Here is a 24,371-nt window from a genome sequence, read left to right as displayed (position 1 = left end):
GAGACAGGCAAGAAAGAGATATATTTAAGAGGGAACACAGGCTTGAGAGTGAGCCAATAAAGGGTTTTCAACCACTCCTTATTTCATTTAATAAGGAAAGCGATAGCCTGATCTATTTAAATTAACAAAACTAAAAAATAGATTTTAACCTAAATATGTAAACATTAATTAATACCTTTGGTATTTCTTATTTTCCAAAATAACTCCTATAAACAAATTGAGTCTTCTGCCCACTTCCAGAAGTTGAGGATTCAGAAGTGGTCAGAGAGAAAAGCCATCACCCACATTACAGGATAATGGCAAAAACTTCCTGGTGAACTAGCCCCAAGGTCCTGACCTTGTATCCAACTGGAGAAAACCAGCTGCGAATTCTTTTAAATAAACAGAGAAAATAGGCCAGTGATGCCAGATATATTCTTGTTGGGTACTCCTCTGCCCTATGGTCCTGCCCTGTGTAACCATGCCCCTGCCAGGTATGTGCTCTGCCATGTACAACCATATCACTACCTGGTACAACCCTACATGTTCCTGCCGTGTATATCCATGTCCTTGTCAAGTACAACCATATCCTGATTCTCTCTTGATCATCCCACTTACCAAAATGAAGTGTTTTCCATATCTGTTTGCTGAAAATGGCCAGAAGTAAGGCAGAGCAGCAATAGATACCAGAATTGGGATGGTCCCACACAATATCATCAACTGAAAGGAATTAGGGGCCCAGGGAAATGGATGACATGCACAGGGCCCTGACAAGTTCCATTTCTGCTCCTCTCATAGCCTCTCAAGTACTATGGCTGTGGCCTGGGGGTGCCTGAGCATGACAATACCAGACCCATGCATTGAGTTGGTGGGCTGTGTACTGCCAGGAGTGATCCTTGACTTCATAGAGCCTTTCTTGGGAGGCCACATCTCCCCTAAGTTAAACAAAAAGAAACCAGGGGTCAAGAAATGCCTGGCTCAAGATGGGGGACAGGAAATGTCCCAGTGGAACCTGGGATACTTTGTTGTGACAGAGGTTGATGATGTTTAGAAAGAACCTAGGTCCAAGTCACTCTGACCATAGATAAGATGATATGAACATCAAAAAGAATGTAGTTTGGGTGATGAAAGTCACCGTGACTGTATAAAAAAGGCATGAGTCATAACCTTATGGAAGAAATGAAAGGAGAAATAAAACACTCACTGGAAACTACTGGGAGTTGTTAGGGCATCAGCTCATTATTTCCAGTATAAATTGTATTTTAAGATCACCAAAATTCCTTTTGAAAGAGAAAAATATAAAAGAGATTTATAGGTGATAAAATCAGGAGGGATAATAGAAGGAGAAACTCATCCCTTGGCAATCTTAATGAAATGCCTACCACTTGTCAAGCCTGAGAAAACAGTTCTAACACAGCCTCCAGTTTCCAACTGCCTGTCTAGGTGACGCCACATTTTTTTTTATACACTTCGACCAAAACAACATATTGCAACAGATTGAATGTGGACAAAGATATGAGACACAGCTGCATCGTGTTAAGGCAGACATTAAAGTGACGGATAAAAATGTAAAAAAAAATATTGTCATTCTTGTCATTAAAAATGTTGGGCTTGGAAGATCAACTCCTAATGGCCTTGCTATTTTTTTTAAGTAAGATAACATGTTTAAGCATTTATTGTTTTTAATTTGTAATATGACTATGCTTTGATTGATAGAATTCACATCAACAAACCTCTCTGAATTCCGAATAATTTTCAAGATTAGAGGCTCTAAGGAGTTATGAGTGATTCCTGTCAAAATGTGCAACACATATTCAATCATATAGAAATCATTCAGATGAGGGGCCTTCCTCTAAAACAATGGCCTAGGTTTCTCAAAAATAAAAATATAAAAAGTATCTTCTTTCAGAAAGACAAGGAGGAAAGTGGGTTTATTTTATTTTATTTATCTATATTTGAGCAGCCACAACTGATGGTGCCCAAGTGGCCCCAGGCTGGTGCTCAGGGGTCACTTCTCACAGTGCATAGAGAACCATGCAATGCCAAGCATCGAATCTGGGGATCTAAGCAAAGTTCACGTTCCAGCCCATTGGGAATTTCGATAGTTCCTCAACCTTGAGACCCTTTTAGAATAAAAGAGAGAAATGAGGCTTAATAAACCAATGAGAAGCATTGATATTGCTGAAGAAACAATCTATACAGGAAAATTGGAGAAGATTGAGGTGACCTAAATACTGGCTATATATTTGATAAAAACATTTATTGCAATTAAAGTTACATTTTAGTTGTATATTATTATTGCAGTTGTCATGTAGACTGTTCTTGACTTAAAGAGATACTTTTAAATTTTTTGTTCATTTTTTCCTTATTTATTTATTTATTTATTTATTTATTTATTTATTTATTTGATTCTTGGTCACACTCAGCGATGCTCCAGGGTTACTCCTGGCATTGCACTCAGAAATCACTCCTGGCAGGCTCAGGCGACCATACGGGATGTCGGAGATCAACAGGTCTTGTCCTGGGTTATCTGCATGCAGGGCAAATGTCCTATCTCTATGCTATCCTTCTGGACTCCTATTTTTAAATTTTTAAAGGTGAAAGCAATATCTACAACTTTTCCAAACAGTTGATTGCAGTTATTAATCATACTTAAAAATTAGACATCATGAGTTACAAAGCTATAAATATTTAACAGAACTTTGGATAGACAAAGTTCCAACTCTAATCACCACCAGTATCAGCAGCCTGCCTCCAATGTCCCCAGCTTTTCTCTGTGGAAACACACTTTCTTTTTTGAAGGGGGACACATTTGGCTGTGTTCAAGACTTACTCCTGGCTGTGGTCTCAGGGATCACTCCTGGTGGGGCTCAAAAGATCCTATTTGGTGCCATGGACCAATCAAGGGTCATCAGAATGCACACAAGCATCTTAGCCCAACTTACCTCCTTCACAGACCCATTTTAGGTTTTATTATTGTAGTTTGGGCTCCAGGCTTATAATAGTGTTGACTCCTGTGGTCTTAATATCTATAGATACTTTGCGTCATGAACATGTCCAAGTCCCATGACCACTGATTCTGTAACTACTTCATATCTTCTTGCTTCTTTAATCAGACCATCTTTTTTTTTCAGCTTTTCTGTTGGCTTTCTAGAAGATAATGTATTCTGAAGACATATACACAATAAAATAAAGATTGGGCCCGTTTTCACAATAGCTATTAAAAGCTTGTCTTGTGAAAATGGAAAGATAAGAAAAAAGTAAAAGGGAACTTTTAGCAGAGTTGAGAGAAAGCAGCAGACCCCAATTTTACTAGGTTTTAGGTAAATGTGTATGAAACTCCATTTGAGCAAATTCTAAAATCTTTAACATTCTTGCTAATCCCAGAATTTAGTGCTTCAAAAAGGTAATCTAATTTTTCTTGGTGATTAATCCATTCCCTCACTACTCCTTTTGTTGTTTTGGTTGGTTCTTGTTTTTGGCTGTACCTAGCTGTACTTATTCCTGTTTCTTTTTTTTTTTTTTTTGGTGGGGGGGCACACCCGGCGTTGCTCAGGGGTCACTCCTGGCTGTCTGCTCAGAAATAGCTCCTGGCAGGCATGGGGACCATATGGGACACCGTGATTCGAACCAATCACCTTTGGTCCTGGATTGGCTGCTTGCAAGGCAAACGCCGCTGTGCTATCTCTCTGGGCCCTTATTCCTGTTTCTGTGCCCAGGGATTGCTATGTCCAGGGAATGAACTCAGATAAGACACATGTAAGATATTCTATCTACTGTATTATATAGATCTGGTCACCATTTCCCCCATTTTAACTCATACATTTTCCTTCTATGAACAACTTTTTAAGTATTAAATATATGCCAAAATATAGCTTTTATTCTACTACATTTGTTTGGAATTTGTTTCAATTGTTCTGATATACTAAGAAAAAATTGTATTTATTGGCAAATTTTACCTCCCCTATTCAAGCTTCTGTCACTTATAAATAGGATCTTTAATAAGCCATGAAAATTTTTGTGACCTCATTTTCCTCTTTACACAATAATTATTCAAAGTTTGTCTTGAAAAAGAAAATGTGCTAAATCCTGTTGCAGCACATTGACAGAAGAAATATTTTATAGGTAATAACTTTTTTTTTTTTTTTGGTTTTTGGGCCACACCCGGCGGTGCTCAGGGGTTACTCCTGGCTGTCTGCTCAGAAAAAGCTCCTGGCAGGCACGGGGGGACCATATGGGACACCGGGATTCGAACCAACCACCTTTGGTCCTGGATCGGCTGCTTGCAAGGCAAACGCCGCTGTGCTCTCTCCGGGCCCATATAGGTAATAACTTAAGGCACTCACTAAATCAAACAATACTGATCATCTTATTTTCAAGGCTCTGACATTGGCATAGTGCTGTGCTGATGACAAGATTCTAGGAGCTTTCTTTCCATAAGTGATTGGCACTTCTGCTTAAAATTTAGCTAATTCTTCAGAAATAATGGTTATTGTTGGTTTAATTCTATTTTTTTTCTGATTATAAAATCTGACCACAAACCACACAGTGATAAGATTATATGCTTCACAATCAGACTTTAACCCTAATTCCAGTTCCCTCATTAGCTATAATTTGAAAAAAATATTGAGTCGTTGAAGTCTTGGTTTTTCCATCTATAAGATGGAAAGAAAGATAAATACTATATAAGGTGGTTAGACAGAACAGATGAGCTAAATTAAAAGAAATGCTTGGCTCAGACTAGTCCATAGTAAAAACATTAAATCATAGCTTGAAATTTTCATTAACTTGCCCTTCTTTCTTCATTGTGAGGTAACTCCTTAAATATAAACTCACTGTTGTTGCTGATTTTATTTTCTGTGTTTTATGGCTCCCAACATAGATTTTTAACTCTGTTTGCATTTTTTGATTACACAGTAGTATTTTCTTATCTGATCCAGTTACATTTTTATCTTGTCTGCTTTTTTCATGTGTCACTTTATTTTTTTTAAATGGTGCCCAGGATGAAACCCAGGGAAGAGGAGATCACACACCTAAAGCATGTACCTTTTCCCTTACCCAAGACATGTTGAGAGGCCAAGGCTACTCTTGGCGATTCTTGGCCAACTAGACAGAACAATGGAATACTAGGACCAGGAGGCAGCCCCGCCCACTCTACCTGACCCAATATGCCCCGCCCACCCACTCAATCCACCTGTTAGCCCTCTCTACCTGCCTCACTCCACAGGGTACACAGCTGCTGGTTTCCCCAGGATAGCAGTGCTTTGTTATGCAGATGAATAGCTCAATTACTCAAATGAAATGTGGATTTGGGGCGCCCTTTACCAGCCTATCTATGGTGAGGTCAGAATTTCATCTAAGGATATACCCTAGGAGCACAAAAATACAACACAAAAATCCCTTCCTCACACCTATATTCACTGCAGCACTATTTACAATAGCTAGATTCTGGAAACAACCAAGATGCTTTTCAACAGATAAATGGCTAAAGAAACTAGTACATATACACAATGGAATATTATGCAGGCTTCAGAAGAAATGAAGTCATGAAAGTTTTCTATAAGTGGATGTACTTGGAATCTATTATGCTGAGTGAAATAAGTCAGAGGGAGAGAGATAAACGCAGAATAGTCTCACTCATGGGTTTTAAGAAAATTAAAAGACATTATTGCAATAATTCTCAGAGACAAGAGAGAGGAGAGCTGGAAGGTCCAGCTCACAACATGAAGCTCACCACAAAGAGTGATGAGTACAGTTAGAGAAATAACTACATTGAAAACTATCATAGCAATGTGAATGAATGAGGGAAGTAGAAAGCCTGTCTAGAGTACAGGCGGTGGGTGGGGTGGGGAGGAGGGAGATTTGGGACATTGGTTGTGGGAATGTTGCACTGGTGAAGGGGAATGTTCTTTACATGACTGAAACACAACTACAATCATGTCTGTAATCAAGGTGTTTAAATAAAGATTTTTTTAAAAAAAGAATCTTCATCTTTTGGGAGAGGATTGGGAGTTGGACCAAACCAGATGTGATCAAGAATCCCTCCTGGTGGAGCTTGGGGGATCTTTGGTGATGTTGGGGATCAAACTTAGGTCAGCTGCATGCAAGACATGTACTATCTCTCTGGCCCAGGAACCTTCCTCTTACACAGTTCCCCATGGGAAACTCAACAGAATGTTTTCAAGACCAGATTGGGAGGAAACTGGTTCTCTAGACAACCTCCTCAGGAATTAACTTTTGGATAGACTAGTCAGAGAAGCTGAATGGAGAGATGGGCCCAGTAGTTGGTTCTATGGGCACAAAGAGAATTCATATAGGTACATAGAGCAGTTAGATATGGGTGGTTCTCTCAGCACCACACTGCATTTCAGCTCTGAGGGAGAAAGCATAAAAATCAAATAAAATCTCATGTATGGGGCCTTAGATCATACAAGATTATAAGCTCTTGAGAAAATACATTTTTTAAAAAGAGAAAAATAAAGTCAGCAAGGAAAATCCAATTGGTGTATAGTTTTGTAAGCCAAGCAAAGAGAGTGTTCAGGAAGAGGTTCAGAGGTCAGATGCCAAAGGCTTGAAGAGAGTCTAAGAATTAACCCTAAGATTCCACTTTATGGGCATCTTGACAGGTCTCAGGGTAGGAAATGGCAGAGGCGGAGACGGCTAGAGTAAGTCGAAGGGAGAAGAAAAGACAACTCATTTGAATGGTTTGTAATGCTTCAAAAGTAGCAGAGAAATTGGCCGGCTGTGAATGAAGCATGCAATCAACTAAGCACTTTGGTATCATTTAATTTTTTTTTTATTAATTATTATTTTATTATTTTAATTATGACAACAAAGATGCAAAGAAAGAGGACAGGGTAAAGTTACAGTGGAAGCCCAATCACCCATAAACAGGATTCTCAGTAGTTCCATCGATGATATCCCAGCCTTGAACTTTCAGCCAAAGAACATTAAGAAAAACAAAACTGAACCCATGTACAATACAATTACTTTGTCCCTCAAATCCCCAGTTGTAGTACATATTGTTTCTTAGCAGCACACCATATAATCTAAAGATATTAGACTTATGTAACTCTTTAAACATTGAGGGCAAAGTACATTTATCTAGTTCCATGCACATGCTTACTAGTTTAAGTTAACCTCAAAAGTTTTAATGGGTTGTTTTTCTTAAGGATTGGAGTCAAGAGAACATAGTAAAAAACGGTATTAAAGTGGCATTTGTTTGCATAGGCCCACCAAAACATAAGGGACATGGAAAGACAAATTATGGTCTAAATACATGGAGACCCTACCCCTGAAGTTTCCTGGCACAGGACTGACTCTAGGCTCCAGGCAAACTAGTTTGTCCAATTCAAGTCATAGTCTGTAGTGGCAATACACCTCCATTCCTCACATAGTCTCTGTTGTTGGTATCATTCTTCTGTATTAAAGATCCTGGAGTCTGCATATCCCATATTGCAGTCAGGATGGTGCAGAGCATCCTCTCGTTTCACCTCACACTTAAGGGGCAATAGAGAGAACCATATCCTGTAGAGCAGGTCATCGTTGTTGTCATGTCTTCTCGCAGGTCATTGTTGTTGTCACGTCTTCTCAGTGTAAACGGAAGTGTCTTTTTAGGAGGTCGATGTCACACCCTTGGTAGTGTCTTTCCTGGTAGAGGACTGCTTCCAACTGTTGCTATAAAAGACCTTGGATGTTTCGTAGATAGCTTGCCTGGTTCCAGCGTGAATGGAGAATGCCCATTCAACTGGGGCCTATGCCAGGTCATTATATCAATATTCAGGGTGTAAGGTACATTGTAATGAGATTTATTAGATAATAACTAATCTGTATGTATAGTGTTTTCCCATTTTAATGTGTCTATGCAAACAAGGATCAATGCCACGAAGCGTTATTGGTGCATCTGGAGGCAATAGGAACAAGACCAGCAATTTCCATGACATAGTTCAATCATAGGCATCAAACTGAGGGACAGTTCCACCACAATCCTTACTGAACAGCTTACAAAGAAAAGACAAGATGAAAAGTGGATAGAAACATCATGGTAGAAGAATATATAGAGAGTTACAGCAGTTAAAGAAAATAATCATAAAATATTCAAAAGATATATGTGTTCAATATGTGTTCGATTTATGTCCTTCTAAATAGTTCTGGGATTTGTAAGATCTACTGTATGTCTTTGGTCAGAGATTGAAGCTGTGTGTTACTGAAGTTAAGAAGGGTAAATCTGGGGTACTGATGGTTGGGAGGAGCATATGATCGCGCGGGGGGCTAGCCCCCGCGCGGTTTCAAAATGTAGACTGGTATGAAATTGCCAGTGACAGCCTGAGTATAGCTGAGAAATTATCTGCCACCCCCCAGATCAAACGCCACCCCCTGATCCAACCTCTGGAGCCGGCCTGGGAGTGGGGAAAACCCAGGGTGCCCCATGAGCTCCTCCCAGAAACCCACCTGGAGATCCGGAGGAAAGGGGGAGAGGGGGTTCGGGTGACCCAGGTCCGGGCCCCCCACCCTAGGCCAGGCCAAAAGGCCGCTGGCACATACGGAGGTCTGCCAGCTGCCCGCCCGTGCTGCTAAAAATCCAGCTCCAGGAAGGGAGAGAGACCCTCCCAAGCCCGAAGGACAGGGATTTAAGCCCAACCTAGGCCGGTCCCCAGACCCGGCCTGGGAGTGGGGAAAACCCAGGGTGCCCCATGAGCTCCTCCCAGGAACCCACCTGGAGATCCGGAGGAAAGGGGGAGAGGGGGTTCGGGTGACCCAGGTCCGGGCCCCCCACCCTAGGCCAGGCCAAAAGGCCGCTGGCACATACGGAGGTCTGCCAGCTGCCCGCCCGTGCTGCTAAAAATCCAGCTCCAGGAAGGGAGAGAGACCCTCCCAAGCCCAAAGGACAGGGATTTAAGCCCAACCTAGGCCGGTCCCCAGACCCGGCCGGTATCATTTAATTTTAAGATGGAAAAATTATAGCACAGTTCATGCTGATGAGAGAGGTGCAGCAGAGGCAAATAAAGATGACTGAGAAGGGAAGGGGAAAAGTTTCTGGACTTTGCTCTGGCTCTGTGTACAAGGAGATAGGAGTGTGGTTCCAAGGAAGAGAAAAACATCTGCATCCAAGTGCTGTTAGTTCCAGAGAGCACAGGGCCTTGGGGAGAAGCTGAGAGAGAGACAGAGAGAGACAGAGAGAGAAAGATAGATAGATAGATAGATAGATAGAGAGAGAGAGAGAGAGAGAGAGAGAGAGAGAGAGAGAGAGAGAGAGAAGGAATTAGCCCCTTTATAAAGGGCACAGACTGTGCCTAGGGCAGAGTCCTAAAGTGACCTTCCATGGTTCAGTCCCAGGGACCCTTACACCAACTTTCTCTTTCCTGGAAACTGACCTCGCAAATTTCTACCCTTCCTGAAACCAATCTAAATCCTTTATAATTAATAATGTGTATAAAATTATCTAATTTGTATAATATACAAAATATAATGAATAAGAAAAAAGGTTGTCTGAGTTCCACTCCAGAGATTTATTTATTGGCCTATGCAACTGTTTAAGTTCTTTGAGCTTTATGTAAGACCTATAACCAAGTTTCTGCTAATACATTTTCCATAAATGTGACTATTATTATATTCAAAACCTAACTAAAAAACTCTTTGGAAGACTTTTAGTAGAGAAGGGGATGCTTAGTTAGCACAAAAAATAATAAAATTATTATTTTGGGATTTTGGGGGGACCACACCTGGCGATGATCAGAGCTTTCTCCTGCTTTGCACTCAGGAATCACTCCTGGCAGGCTCAGGGGATCATATAAGATGCTGGGGATCAAATCTGGGTTGACTGCATACCAGGTAAGTGCTACATGCTTTGCTATCGCTGTGACCCCTAGCAGACAGTAAATAGTTTTAGTAAGATCTTTTTCCAACGACCGTATGTACATCTTTATCAATAATGTCCTCATACATAGAAAAATAAAACAAAGGAATTGTCTGCAGAAAACTCTTTCTCAAAACGCTCTCCAAATATTTTTCTCCAGATATTTTTGAAAAAAGTGAGTTACTTCCCTTTTTTTTATATCAGAAATATTGCCTCTACCCTGAAGGATATATTAAGTGCCCTTCTGCCAACTATTTTCTAATGAACACATGGCAGTGAAAGTTGCCAGGTTTTACCTTAATAAAGGAGAGCCAGTCTGGCTTTAAAGAGGACACCTCTTCTCAGCAATGTACCATGGGAAAATCACTGTGAGGTTTCAAAGTTTTGTGGCCACACCTCACCTTCTTTCAAAGCATCGTCTAGATTATATTGACTCTGAAAGGCTTTTTGTTAGGAATCAATCACAGTGAGGCTATCTTGGCTCATTGAAGATTTTTACCTATTTGCATTATCTAGTTTGCCTATAAAAAGCAGTGCCTAAATTTTCAATGAGATGGCACCTGTCACCTTAACCTAAAATTAGTTCTTTATTTTGCCTTTCTGGTGGGATCCTGGGGCCCTCCTGGCAGTGCTCTGTGAACATGTGGTGTTGGGGATCAAACCCAATTGTCATATATGCCAGGCAAGCACTGAGCTTTCTGAGCTCTCTCTAGCCCAACCTGAAGAGAAATTGTATATTGTAAGAGTAATAATCCTACCAGCATTTTTTTCCATTTTTTTCTATATTCTTTATATTTATGGGAAAGGTCATTACTCTTCAGACTGTTTTCTTTATATATGCTTACTGTACTGATTCATCAAAAGCACAGTTTAGAAACCAGCAGAAGTCCCATTCTAGAGCACCTAGTGATAATAGTAACTCAGAACATCTTCCTCTCAAAAGCTCCTTTTTTCCATCCAGCTTCTATTCTCAAAAAAATCAAGTGAAAAGTCCATTGGGATGGAGAAAAAGCAGGCAAACTGCACTAGCTGACAAGACTAGTAAAAAAATAATTTTTCCTGGTTTAGACTGACAGGTACAGAAACATTTCTACTGGTTTAAGTCTGGTAGATAACTCACAGCTAGGGTTGTTACATGAACTTGGATTACACACAGGCCTTCAGGCCTGCCCCCTAGTCCGGTCTGTCTCCTGGTAATGCAAACCCATATCCTGCTGGACTGAAATATGGGGGTGATTACCTTTGGACAGCCAACACACATGGAACTGTTCTTTCATCTGTGTAGTAAACTTTCCATGCTGTCATTTATCCTAAACTTCTATCTTTAACTTTAAGCAATTGTTTTCTCTGTATATTGCAAGATGTTTGCTTAGTTCATTTATCTTGCTACCAAGTTGTTTTTATTTCAGTAATTTATTGTGATAAGGTAGAACAACAGAATATGTGTGTACATGTGTTGTTTATTATTACTATTTTTTAAGTTGGAGATCCTTAGAGGAAAGCTTCATAATCTTTTCATCATATTAAATAAAATTCACTAAATTTGTTAATAAATTAATTAATAAAAATTGGTCAAAGGGCGTATCACATGATCTTTTAACATTATTGAGAAAATGCTGAAGGAGCCACATTTCCAAAATTAGTTTTGAAATGTCTTATCGGTAGTAATGACTTCATCTAGTTATAAACCAATTATCTCTTGCAAAACAGTTTTAGATTAAGAACGATCTTTTGCGATAATGTGCATAAATCTCACATTTCAGAAGTCTTGATAATTGCCCTTTTTCTTTATTTCCTTGACAACTCTGATCACACTTTCTAAAATTGTACATCAGGCTGAGAGGCTATGATTGGAGACTAGAGAAATGTCAGCTCTTCCATTTTTTTGGTGATTACTTGTACTTTCATTAATTGGTATCATCCTTAATCTGGGGCTTGTCTGCAGGTCTATAGAAGCTGCAGTCTGCTGTCAACCCTCGTGTAAGCTCAGGGGAAGCCTACTTGCATCAGTCTCTGTATCCTTGTGGTGGTGGAAGTGGGTGGAAGTCTGTAATTCCAGCTCCTATAAATATCACTCTGTCTTATAATAATGTGTTCATACTTCTTTACTTTAAACTGATGACTGGCCTTTTGTTTTGTTTTGTTTTGTTTTTGTTTTTTGGGGGGGGCACAATGGTTTGACGCTCAGGGGTTACTCCTGGCTATGCACTCAGAAATCACTCCTGGCTGGGAGGACCATATGGGACACTGGGGGATGGAACCACAGTCCATCCTAGGCTAGGCTTGCAAGGAAGACGCCTTACCTCTAGCGCCACAGCTCCAGCCCCATGACTGGCCTTTTAAAAAAAATTTTTTGGTTTTGGGGCCACACCCAGAAGTGCTCAGGGGTTACTCCTGGCTCTTCACTCAGAAGTTAATCCTAGTAGGCTCAGGGGACCATATGGGACACCAGGGATCAAGCCCTGGGTTGGCCACGTCAAGTCAAACCTTCTACCTGTTGTGCTATCACTTTGGCCCCATTTCTGAGTCTCATATGAATGCTGGTGCCAAGAAATACTAAATACTTGATTTTGGCTTTGAGTTTATGAAGGAATAAGCAAACTAGTGCAAGGCAGAACAGTCTCAGTTCTCAAATTTAACACAAATTTGCACAAAAAATATTATCCCTTTGTTGCATTGAGTATATCTAGTCTGTAAAATTTATAGTTAGAAATGTGTTAATATCTCTTAAGCCTCACAGATGTTCTCTCTGAAGGCACCTAGGCACTTTCCAATGCATTTTGCATGGAGGATAGTGCTCTTAGGAGAATTTCTTGTCTCAGCCAAGTAATTCAGTGCTTCTGACTTCTCCAGGCCAGAACTTGGTCAAGTCATAATTCACTCATATTTATGGCTCAGAGAGTTCTCAATAAGCCCCTTCTCTTCCAACCTCTACCCCTCCATTTCTGGAGTGGCACTTTCCTTGCCAGCCAGCTAGTTTGCATTTGCCCACAGAGCTTCTCAGCAACTATCCTGGCTTGAGTATTAGTGACCATACCCAGACTTCCCAGCACTTCCTTGCCTCTGGCCTCTACATGGCTGAGCTATTGGCTTACTCAGCAGGTACAGTAGAGCTTACATTGCTCTCCATGGCTGACATTGCCTCAGCAGGTACAGTAGACCTCTCCATCACTCTCCATTGCTGACCTGGTTCAGGGGTAACTTAGAGCATGTCATCACAGTGCCCAAAGGGCTGAGGGTTTCTTGTCTCCTCCCTCTTAGTTTAGTGTCAAGCAGCACAGTGGAATGCCAGTGTGGCAGAATTACCAAACATGCTACACAGTATTCCCACCTTCCATTTCAGCATGATTAGTATTAATTTAGAGTGGCGGTACCTCATTTTGTTTGTGTGTAAATTCTGGAAGTCAAGGGTCAGTGTCATGGTACTTTTGAATGTTTCCTTCGGGCAATTGTTTCAAGGAAAAATAATTATATGCAATTACAAAGGACTCTTGAATTCTTGACCCTGCTCTCTATTTCTGCTCATTTCTTACTCCTTTACAACACTCACTATTGCAAGTCATTCTATGAAAATCATACATTTATAAAGAATCTCTCCTCAGCAATTCATCAAAATTCTACCTCTCTCACAAACACCTTTTGGTGTTTCTATTTAAACATAATCCTCAAAAGCCAAATAATATTCAGTTTCTATCACTTATGTTAATAGTTATGGAGTTGTCTTATCTCCCTGAAGAAATGGAAAACTCTGTTAAGAACTCTGTTAAATTAGGTATTGTGGCTTATCTTAAAACCATCTTCAGCATGATAATGAGAAAAGTAAGAACAGCTATCAAAAAGGTATAAATACTTATTGACACTTTTCAGGACTGTTGTTCCTTTGCCAGTCTTTAGAAAGCTGCATTATAACACAGGTTAAAATTAACTTCTTAGCATCTGCCTGATATTCTTAGATAAAACCCTTTTGGCCAGCTAAGTTTCAGAACTTGGAACTGGTTAGATTTTAGAGCAAAACTTCATCATGAGGAATTGAATAGTTCTGTCAGGGGTATGGCTAGTCACAAAGCCCAAAAACTGTGAGCTCAGGTCAGGCTGGGCTACCAGAAAGCCCAGGTCAGGTCAGGCAGGGCTGGGCATTGTTCATAATGACCATAGGGCACTTTTGTTTTAGGTCTTTTTGCATCTGAAACTGTGAATAGGAAGCCAGACCTCACTTCTTTCTTGGTCCATCTAGTCAAGCTGAACTCAATTACTTCACAAGGCAGAGAGACCTCAAGCTTTTTCTGCTGCCTTTTTTATATATATATATATATATATATATATATATATATATATATATATAATTTATATTTTATATATATATTTTATATATATATTATATACAGCTTTTTCTGCTGCCTTTTACATACATATACATATATTATATATATAATTATTTAAGTATCCTGGCTACAAAATAGTTCATGGTTGAGTTTCAGTCATAGAATGTACACCACTTTTCACCAGTGCATATTTCGCCATAAGTGTCCCCAGTTTCCCTCCCAACCATCCTCTCCTGCCTTGCCTCAGGGCAGGCATTGTACTCTCTCTCTCTCTCTCTCTCTCTCTCTCTCTCTCTCTCTCTCTCTCGCTCTCGCTCTCGCTCTCGCTCTCTTGTTTTTTGATACTATGATTTGCACTATTGCTAAAGTGGTACCATACATTATCACTTTATTCCCCCTTTTTCAGGAGGTGATGGTGCCACAAGTGTTATTCTTTGTTGGTCTTATTCAACTTTCTAAGCTGTCTGGGGGTCAAATGCAGTAAGTACTTCACAGTACAAGGAGAGTAGTGGTGAGTCCTGACTGAGCAGATGGAGGGAAATGATAGACCAGGCTGCTGAGTTAGAGCTGCCTGCTCAGGGACTCCAAACTCATGAAACAAAGACACCGTATCACATCCTGGCAGGATGCAGGGCAGCATACAGATTCTTGCAGATGGTTTTCTATATATACTAATACCAAAAGGGTGGCAGTATTTTTGCTCAAAATGATAGTTGATTTTGTCACAGAATTGCATAATTAAGACACTGTCTTAAATTTATAACACATATAGAGAGCTCAGTTTTTCAAGTAACATAATTTTAACATACAGATAGGTAATTTAACCTGTCAGTCTCTCAGTAATAGATATTTGAACTGTATCCAACTTCTCCACACTGCAAATAATGTAACAATAAATATTCATCTAAAATAGTTTGGGCTTTTTCTAAATTTTTTTAGAAACCAATTTCTAGAAGTACAATGTAAATACTTATAGCAGATAGTACCAAGCTGTCTTCAATTCTTATAAGATCATTATTCTTGGTATTTATTTTTTTAGATCAAGCTAATTACTAGAATGCTTATCACTATTTTTAATCAGTGCTAAGTATTGGTTTTTGGAGAATTTGTTCTAATTATATGAATCAGATTTTCTCAGTTGTCCTTATAATTTTTGCTCAGTTTTCATTTATTGGTCGTCTTTTTTCTTGGTGTTTCATAACATTTTGAATATTAATAATATTCCTTTAACTTATATGTAAATTATAGTATCCAATCTATCCTGCTTTTGACTTTCTATGATTTAATTTATTTGGTTTTTGTCCGAAATTTAAAATGTATGTCTAGCAAATTGAGATTTTTTTAGAAGTGTATGTAATTTTTTTTTAATTTTTTTATTGTGACTGAAGTTCATTACACAGAATTATTTACAATACATAGTGACAATGAATGAAGGGCATTCCCACCACCAATGTTGTCCTCCCTCCACTCTTGTTCCCAGCATGTCTCCCACATCTCCCTCCTTTACCCCCCAGAATCCTAGTGCAAATGGTCTCTGCCTTACAGCTTGTTATAGGTTGAGTATCTATTCTGTTTGGTGTTCCAGTCTGGTCATTTTTTATTTACACTACATGTTCATATGACTGGTCCTGGTATCATTCTTTCCCCCCCCCTCAATTTATGAGGCTGAATGATTCAAATTATGCTATTCTGTTGGAGATAAAAAGGTTAAGAAAAAGAGGAGAAAAAATTTGGTATCAACTACTAACTGAGATTTTTAATTTTAGATTTCATGTTAAAATTAGGAAGTTTTATAATTCATTGCCTAGTTATAAATATCCATCTTTTCTTTCCAAGATTTTAAGAGATATTTTTTAAATTCAGAAGCATTTAAACTGCTCAAATGCATTTAAACATCTGAAGCTTTTTTTTCACATAAGCCCAGCTATCCCCAAACCACACAATCACTCATCTATCTAAAAAGAGGTGCTCCTATCTTTCATTTTCTTTTCTATTTTTTATTAAGGTGTTGTGATTAATAAAGTCATTCCAAATAGTTTCAGGCAAACACTGTTCCAACACTAGCCCCACTGCCAGAGTTGGCTTCTCTCCACCAGTGTCCCCAGACTCCCTCCACCCCGCAATTTTTAAAACTGTAAGGCCTATTATTATTATTATTATTATCATTATTATTTTGCATGATACATACTTGTCAAATTTTCAAGCTCGTTTTGTGTGGTCATTGGGTCACTCCAAGCTGCATGCAGTTCATGGGAACACTCCTGACTGTGTTAGGAGGACCTTGTAGAGTTCATGAACTGAACCCCGGGCTGCATGCAAGGCATTTAAGGACTTAATCTCTATCTCTCAGTCCAATTTTCCTAACTCGAAAGGGCAAAGGGCATCATCTTTTTCAGCACTTCTAGTTGCTTTGAGGACATTAAGGAGATGATCTCTGCTCATTTCCTTAGTTTCTAGGCATATGAGCAAAGGCATGAACATAAACCTTTGGCAGGCTTTCTAGTACATACAGGTCCTCAGTGCTGGCTTCCTGGGACCACTCTATGGTCTGCTCGGTGACCGCTCACAGACTCTCATCGGGCACTAAGCCATGAGTGCATTTTCCTTCCTCATCTCCTTGTGAACATAAGACATAGCAGAGTCTCTAGTGCATATGGTGCTTGATTCCAGGGACCCTTCTTGCTTTCCTCACACACCCCCTTCACATACTAAGCCATGTGTGTTCATTCCTCATCTCCCCGTGCCATCAAGGGCTACACTCACAGCTGTAGGACCTCCTCCAGGTGACAGAAGAGACCCCAGCTGCAGAACTGACTTCTCCTTGTCACTAACTGAAAAAAACCTCCTCTGAGCAGAGAGAAAAGCAGAACTTTTCATGTCTCAGAGCACTGTTGTGCAGGTTACCTGAGTCAATGCAGCCTAAAGATCAAAGAATATAGTAGTCACTTAACCATTGATCCCTATTGCTTCCCACACTTTAATTTTTATCTCTGCAAAAACAGTCACAGAACTCTTTTGGGTTTGTGTCCCATACTCACTACTTGCTTATTCAAACTATTATGCAAATTCCTTTGCTTGTGTGAGAGTAAATAACAGAAACTATTATTTTTCCTGAAGAAATAATGATTATAGTTGATTACTACACTTCAAGAAAAAAAAACCATCTCTTTGTTATGAAATGTGATATAACATCAGAACTACAGCAGCAAACCCAAGTTAATTTTTAATATTAGACATAGAAATATATAGTAGGAATTAAAATGTAAAGGGGGAAATTCACAATAGAATAGAATCTTGAACAGTTGGCTTTAAAATCTTAACCAGATGTTCATCCTATCTCTAAAAATACATTAAAAAGTATCAGTAAATAAAGACACTTTATTGAGTTGACCCAAGAAGAACCTAAATACTTCACTGGGGCTTCAATGTTTCTTGCCATAAAGCAGCGACATTTTTCCAAACCATTGGCAAAGGAAAGAAAGCCTGCTTGAAGTTTTTTTTTTTTTTAAGTTTGAGCTGCATTCTTTGTTCAAATAACACCTTAGGTGGAAGCATAAACCAGATAAAACAACAGCAGAGCAGAGTTCTAGGCTAAAGAAGAAATGGGGCAAAGCTGAGAAGCATACCTGGAAAAGTAGCTCCCATAGGACAGACCAACTCTTTGCTAAAAATTTCATAGAGCTATTTTTTCAAATGCAAAGTGAGCTGATAGACAGCACAGAAACACACCAAATACACAAGTCGGTGTCAAATGCCTTGGATTTAAATCTTGACTACTCTTGAAGATTTTCTCTTTCTCCCCTCTCTCTTCTCTTTCCCTCCTCTTTATCTGTCTCTTATTTCTCTGAAATATACATTTGTAGAACACAGAAAATATCACCTCCACCTATTCAGGCTTCCTACAGTGACTAAAAAAGCACTTAGCAGTATGCCTGGGCCACAATCAGGTGTGCTTGGTTTTGGAGAATGAATAAGGCTCACACAACCTCAGGATATGTTAGCAGAACAAATGTCAATGCTGCTGGTTTTGTCTAGATGAATTCCATAGTGTGTCATCCATGGCCTTAGCACAACTCATATCACTATATTTTTATGTTCACTACTTGAATGACTGTTTTTTGCTTGTTTTCTTTTCTTCTTGGTTTTATGTATCTCAACTTCAGAAACTGCTTACAGTATATTGATTTTTGTAGTCACACACCAAAAGTATGCTGTATACAGTTCTAGTGACCAGAGTAATAAATGAATGTGTCAAATTATATTAGCAGCATGGAGGAAAGAAATCAATGTAATTAACAATAGTATCAAACACTTAAATATATTATAGAAAAGGAGAAAGGTATGTATGTATATGTATACATATATATTACCTAATGAGGTAAGGGCAAAAAGTAATTTCCCATGTAATGGTACAAGAGTAATACCTTATTGAGAAAATTCTTTCACTAAAAAATATGCAATAATAAAAAGAACAAGCTAGGCAAATACATACAAAGAAACAATATTTCAAGTCATTGTTGAGTACAACACTAAGATAGGGAAGGATACACAAATTATGCCATGTGACAGGATTTATAGAGTAACTAATAGCAAATAGTACAACACATCACACATACAACTGAAAGAGGTAGTTGGAAAAATGACAGTGAAAGTTGAAAAATTAGAGGTAATGACAAAAGAATCTAAAGCCTTATTGCCAATGTTTTAATTTCTAAAAGAAGCATGTGTTGCTATGTCACTTTGAGTACTGAAGCAGGAACCCTGGCTGTGAGCACTGGCTTAAGTGTTTCTGCAGGATAGTGGAATACTCAGGTACTTACAGTGGGGTGAAGGTGCAAGAGGGAGATCAATAATTTAGGAACCCACAGAACAAAATGATGAGCAGATGACATCCAGCCCCCCCTTTCTAACCAGTTCTTTTCCAGTAAACTGAGTGTTTCTTTTAATGGGTTGTAATGTAAAATTGTGCTTAAAACTAGCTGACTACCCTTACTAAATATAAAATAAAAACTTTCAGGCTGCAAAGAAAGTATCTAATCTATTATTTTTAATATAACATTATTCATTTTAGCCCTTAGAAGTAAAATACAGTGAAGTGCACACAAAGACTGCCTTAAGATAGATTCCATGGAAAACAGATGGTACTGTTAAAGTGTCTTCTCAAGAGCTCAGATATTAATTAAAGAAATTATAGTGTAAAATATTACTAGGTAAGTTTTCTCCATCAATAAGGCTCTAAAGAGAAAAATAATTCATAAGTTTGAATGAAAATTTGAATGTACAGTACAAAGAGATGAATACAAAGCAAAAAAAACAGTTAGTAGGAATAAGAAGAGACCATGAGTCCAGATCCAAGAGTCAGTTGTCCAAGAAGACATAACAATAGTCAATGAATATGTGTAGCAGTGATTTGTGTGTATGAGAGAACTGCAAAGAGAGATAGATGGTTCTGGAGGAGGCCTCATCAATTCTCTTGGAAATGGGCAGTTTTTGAAGGCAAAAAATGGGGATGGACATGGTCAAACTCAGTAGCACCACCAGTTTCCCAGATATAACTGACCTCTACAAACAGCTTTATCCATCAGCATAGAACATTCTCTTACCAAAGCACTCAGAGATCTTCACTAAGAGAAAGTTACTTCAATTCTGGACATTTGGGCAACCACATGTACCTTTAAATAAGTGCAACCACAGCCCTACTCTATCTCAGACTTTAAACTTACTATTACTCTTTCCAACAAAAGTCCTTCCACTCATATTTCTCACTCTTGAAAACTTCCAGGATCATGTTTTTCTTCTCTAATCTTAAAAATCATTGTTTCTCTCCCAATTTATCTAAATGTTATACCATCTTCTCAACTTTTAACTTCCCAATTCTCCAATCTGAACTTCTAATCTATCCATGTAAGGTCCACCTCTTCACTCTTTTTCGAATATATAAACTTAACAGCCTTCCTCAATACCCAGAGATCTCTAATTTGGCCTGCTCTTGAGTAATCATATGTAGCTGATTTATTCTATGAATACATGTATCATATGCACATATCCCCCTTATATTACTGCCTCTTGACCAAATACACAAATCTTATATACTTACAAAATTGTTCATTGGGGAATTAAATAAGACTTTTTTACAGGCACCATGTTTTCATGTATATCTATTAATTCTTCAATTCTGTTTTAAGTTTCTCAAAGATTAAAACATCACTAACTGAAGCTGGTGGCAAAATAGGTTTTCTTATTAAATACCATTCACACATCAATCCACTGATTATAATAATCCCAAGAGGTAGCTACTTTCCCCCTTTATTTTATATCTAATGCAGAGTTGAAGTCAGGCTTAGAAATCTTTGATGTAAGACTATATATGAGGTATATAATAATTGATAGATGAATGCTTTGAATTTTTAAATCTTGCTCATTTCATGAATGGTATATCAACATTTATCTTAACATTTTTGAGGATAAAAATGTCAAATAAAGTCACTTCATTGCTCTACTTAAGACTACCAGGAACACATAAATTAGAAGCCTCCCACAAATGCTTGCTAAAAGCAAATTTAGGAGATTTCAAAAATAGTTTTAGATTGTTTTCCAGTAAAAAGGATGTAAAAGCTATTTTGGTACAGCAAGGGTATATTCAGCTCATATTCTTCATCTTAACTCAAGAATTCAGTAGGAATCATCCTAAGTCTACTAGTACAAACCATTTCTGATAATAAGTACTTAAGTTATAGACTCTCTAACCTAGATCGACTAATTCAACTATAAACTAATAGTGTACACTGAAAAAACTTTGACTTATATTTTGAGATTTTATTTGTAAAAAGGGGGAGTTGAGTCAAAATAGCCAATATGTCAAACTCCATTGATAGTCTCCTTAAAGTAAAATTTCCCTGTTACTTCCTCCTTTTCTGGAGGGCTCTTGAAATGAGAAAATTCAAAATGGAAAGCAAACTCTGAGCTTTTGGTTTCTTGCCGAAGTGCAGTATCCCAAATAAAACTTTTTTTGTCAGTATCTCAAATAAAACTATAAACTCTCATTTCAGCTCATTCTAAAGTAAACAATAGAATTCAAATGTCGAGATGATGTTTAAATACAGTTTTTCCTTCAAATATAATGGTGCTTGGCTTGGACTTTGGGATAGGGAGAGACATTTTAATATCTTTCTATGAAATACATCATGCAGCCAAACCAAGAATCATTAAATATGCATTTTAATTGATTTAAGAAATGAAAGCCTCACAGCAACCTATTTCCTTAGGAATTGATTATATGGCAGTGATGTGTTTTAAGTTATTTGTTCCTGTTCTTCCTTACACACATAGTAAAACATATTAAAGGGGGAATTTAAAAACTTTGTTTGGAATATTCATTATATAAACACACCTGTAGGAAAAAGGCAAAGCCATGCTGAAAACATGCAACTGTATTATCTATATAAGCATCACCTGAAAGTAAATCAGTATGGTTTTGATTATTTTCACTGGGGATATTTTTGACAGACATTTCAAATACTTTATGTAAGAGAACGATAAAATAGTTCTTAGAAACAATGCTTTTTTTTTTTTTTTTTAAATCATTAATAACCAATTAGTATCATCGCTTTCAAGCAAGACTTGAATCTAAACTGTCAAGTTTGGGTCAAACAATGTCATGACCAACCACATTCACTCTCCTGAAGTTGCAGGGAACTAACTGGCCATGCCCCAAACACGCACATGAGGATCCCCAAGAAAAGCAAGCTGGCCGGAGCTGCACCCACCTTCCATGGCCCTCTTGAAAAACACCTTGCAGCTCCCACAGGTCAAGACACCATAATGACAGCCGGACGCTTCATCCCCGCAGATTAAACAGATCTTCTGGGGCAATGTCTCGAAGCTGTACTGGGGGCTCGGGCTGGCATCTGCATCCGACCTGAAAAGCCAAGCAGAGGATGCCATTAATTTTTTCTGGTTCTCAGCCCTGCAGCACCCGGGATGGAGGGTGGATGATACCTGAACAACAAAGCATCCTGGACACCAGCGAACCTTAACCGGGGTACACTCGGGGCTCGAGGGGGGGGTCTTACAAAGGCGCAAAGAAGAACGGAGAGCAATTGACGGTCAAATGCAGAAACCTTCCCCCTAAAAAATGTCCTTTTATTTTATATATATATATTTGATGCTGTCTCTGGACGCGGGGCTTGGGGACCTCTAAAATGAACTGCATCAGTCACTTAGGAGCCCGCCCAAGAAAAGAAAGAGCGTTCGATTCCGGCTTGTGGAAAAAGTGAACTCCGGAGACCCAGGAGCCATGCGCTCCATTGGGGACCTCTGGAAGACACACACACACACACACACACACACACACACACACACACACACACACACACACACACCCAAGTCCGTTACTTTGGAGACCTTTGCGCTTTGCTCCCTCCCGGAGACCCCAAGCCAGGGAACGCTCCAGGGGGGTCCAGGGCACCCCTCGGGGTGCCCCTCGCAGAGGCGCCCTCCTTTATTTACCTTATATAGTTGAGATAGGGCGGGTAGACGGTTGGCGGCAGCGCGTCCTTGAGCACAGCCGCCTGGTAGCCGAGCGGCGGCAGCCCGTTGAGGCCGAGTGGCGGGTAGAGCGCCGGGGTCGGGGCGCCGGCGGCTGCCACAGAGGCGGTGGGCACCAGGCAGGCACCCCCAGCCGGGGCTTTGCAGGCGGGCAGCTGCCCGGGAGGAGCCGCAGCTGGAGTTGGAATTGGTACTGCGGCTGGAGCAGGTGCTGGCGCCGGCGCTGGAGGCGCGCCCTCGGCCTTGTACAGCAGACACTCGAGCGCCGAGCCCGACGGGGCCGCCAGGGTGCCGGGCATAGCGGCTGCCACCTCCCCGGGCGCGCGCGGCGGTGCCAAGGCGAAGTCGGCCGCGTAGACGGCGGCGGGTCCGGCCAGCACGAAGGGCCTGGGGGAGCGCTTGGCCGCCTCGGCGCTCCCCTCTTCCTCCTCCTTGATCTTCAGCGAGGAAGGCTGCGGGTCTCCGTAGAGCGCAAAGGCATCCTCGCGGTCCCGATCGCGGGGTTCGGCGGTGCCCGGCGGGTAGGCGCAATCGGGGAAGGGTCCCGGCGAGGTCCTGGACTCGAACCCGTCGCCTTCCAGCAGCTGCCGCGTCCTGGCTGCCCACACGGCCTGGGGTAGCTTCAGCAGCGGCACATGGATGAAGTCCAGGTCCCTTGGGAAGCGCCCGGGCGCGTCGGGGCAGCGCGTCTGGTCCTCCCGGGTGGCCGCTGCTCCTCCTTCTCCTCCTCCTCCTCCTCCTCCGGGCGGGTCCCCGAGCGCGCGGGCTCTGCCTTCTATACTGCGCATCGGCCCCGGGGGACCCTCCTCGGCCTCCGAGTCGTCGTTGTCGTCTCCCACGTCCTCCTCATCGTGGTCCACGGTCACCAACACAGCTGGAGGCTGCGGGGCGCATCTGGACCAGTGCTGCGGTTCTTGCCCCAGCGGGCGCGCCTTGTGCGCTTGGCCCGGAGGACCGGGGCACTCTCCCGCTTTGCTTAAATCCGGCCGGTTCATGAGCGTGGGGGACCCCCGGGGGTCTTCGGGCAGCTCCGGACCAAAGAGGCACCAAGGAGAGGCGGTGGCAGGGTCCGAGGCGGCCGGGGATGGAACGTGCGCGGGCCCCGACGGTGCCAAGAGCGTGTCCAGGACGCTGTCCAGCAGCCCGCTGTCTTTCTCGGGGGGTCTCGGGGCGTCCAGGTCTGGGGGAGCGCCTGCCGGGCGATCGGTGGGTTTGGGAGGAAAGAGCAGCCCTGGGTCCAAGGCGGGAGGGACCCCCGGGACCGCTGGGGACAAGGACAGGGACAGCGCGCCGCCCTCCACGTGGGCAGCGCGGGGCCCCTTGGCCTTGAGCTCGGTCATGACAGCCGCGACTCCCCCTTTTTCTCCTCCCCTGGGTCTACGGGAGGGAGGAGGGCGGGTGCTGGCCGGGGCTGGCCGGACAGCAGAGAGCTAGGCTGGGCTGGCCGGGGCTGGGCAGCGCGGTCTCCACCTCCAGGCGGGGACGGACGGGAGGCGGTGCCCGTCCCAGGGGAGGCGAGGTGGGCACCCCGCGGCGGTGGCTGCACTTTGCTGGCTGCAGTCCCGGGTCCGAGTGTTGGAGGGATGGATACTCACGAGTCCGCTGCGGAGCGCTCGCTGTAGCCCACCGACCTTTCTTTTCTCTCCGCGTCCAGATTTGGGGGGTCC

The 24,371-nt window shown here is 41.2% G+C and overlaps 1 protein-coding gene across 1 annotated transcript in view; it reads right to left on the bottom strand.

Annotated features, from left to right (window-relative positions):
* The window catches only part of PGR (progesterone receptor), a 59,206-nt gene extending 35,162 nt beyond the window's left edge, over positions 1 to 24,044 (bottom strand). The window contains exons 1-3 of the mRNA XM_049778356.1: positions 22,911 to 24,044; positions 22,666 to 22,859; positions 21,924 to 22,075 (exon numbers count right to left, since the gene is read on the bottom strand). Of these exons, the coding sequence (XP_049634313.1) occupies positions 21,924 to 22,075; positions 22,666 to 22,859; positions 22,911 to 24,044 (1,480 nt within the window). The remainder of the gene's footprint in view (positions 1 to 21,923; positions 22,076 to 22,665; positions 22,860 to 22,910) is intronic.
* Positions 24,045 to 24,371: the final 327 nt, after the last annotated feature.

The sequence above is a fragment of the Suncus etruscus genome, chromosome 8, assembly GCF_024139225.1.
Source record: "Suncus etruscus isolate mSunEtr1 chromosome 8, mSunEtr1.pri.cur, whole genome shotgun sequence".
Classification (NCBI taxonomy): domain Eukaryota; kingdom Metazoa; phylum Chordata; class Mammalia; order Eulipotyphla; family Soricidae; genus Suncus; species Suncus etruscus.
Note: the sequence above shows the minus strand (reverse complement) of the source record. Positions and strands in the feature narration are given on the sequence as shown.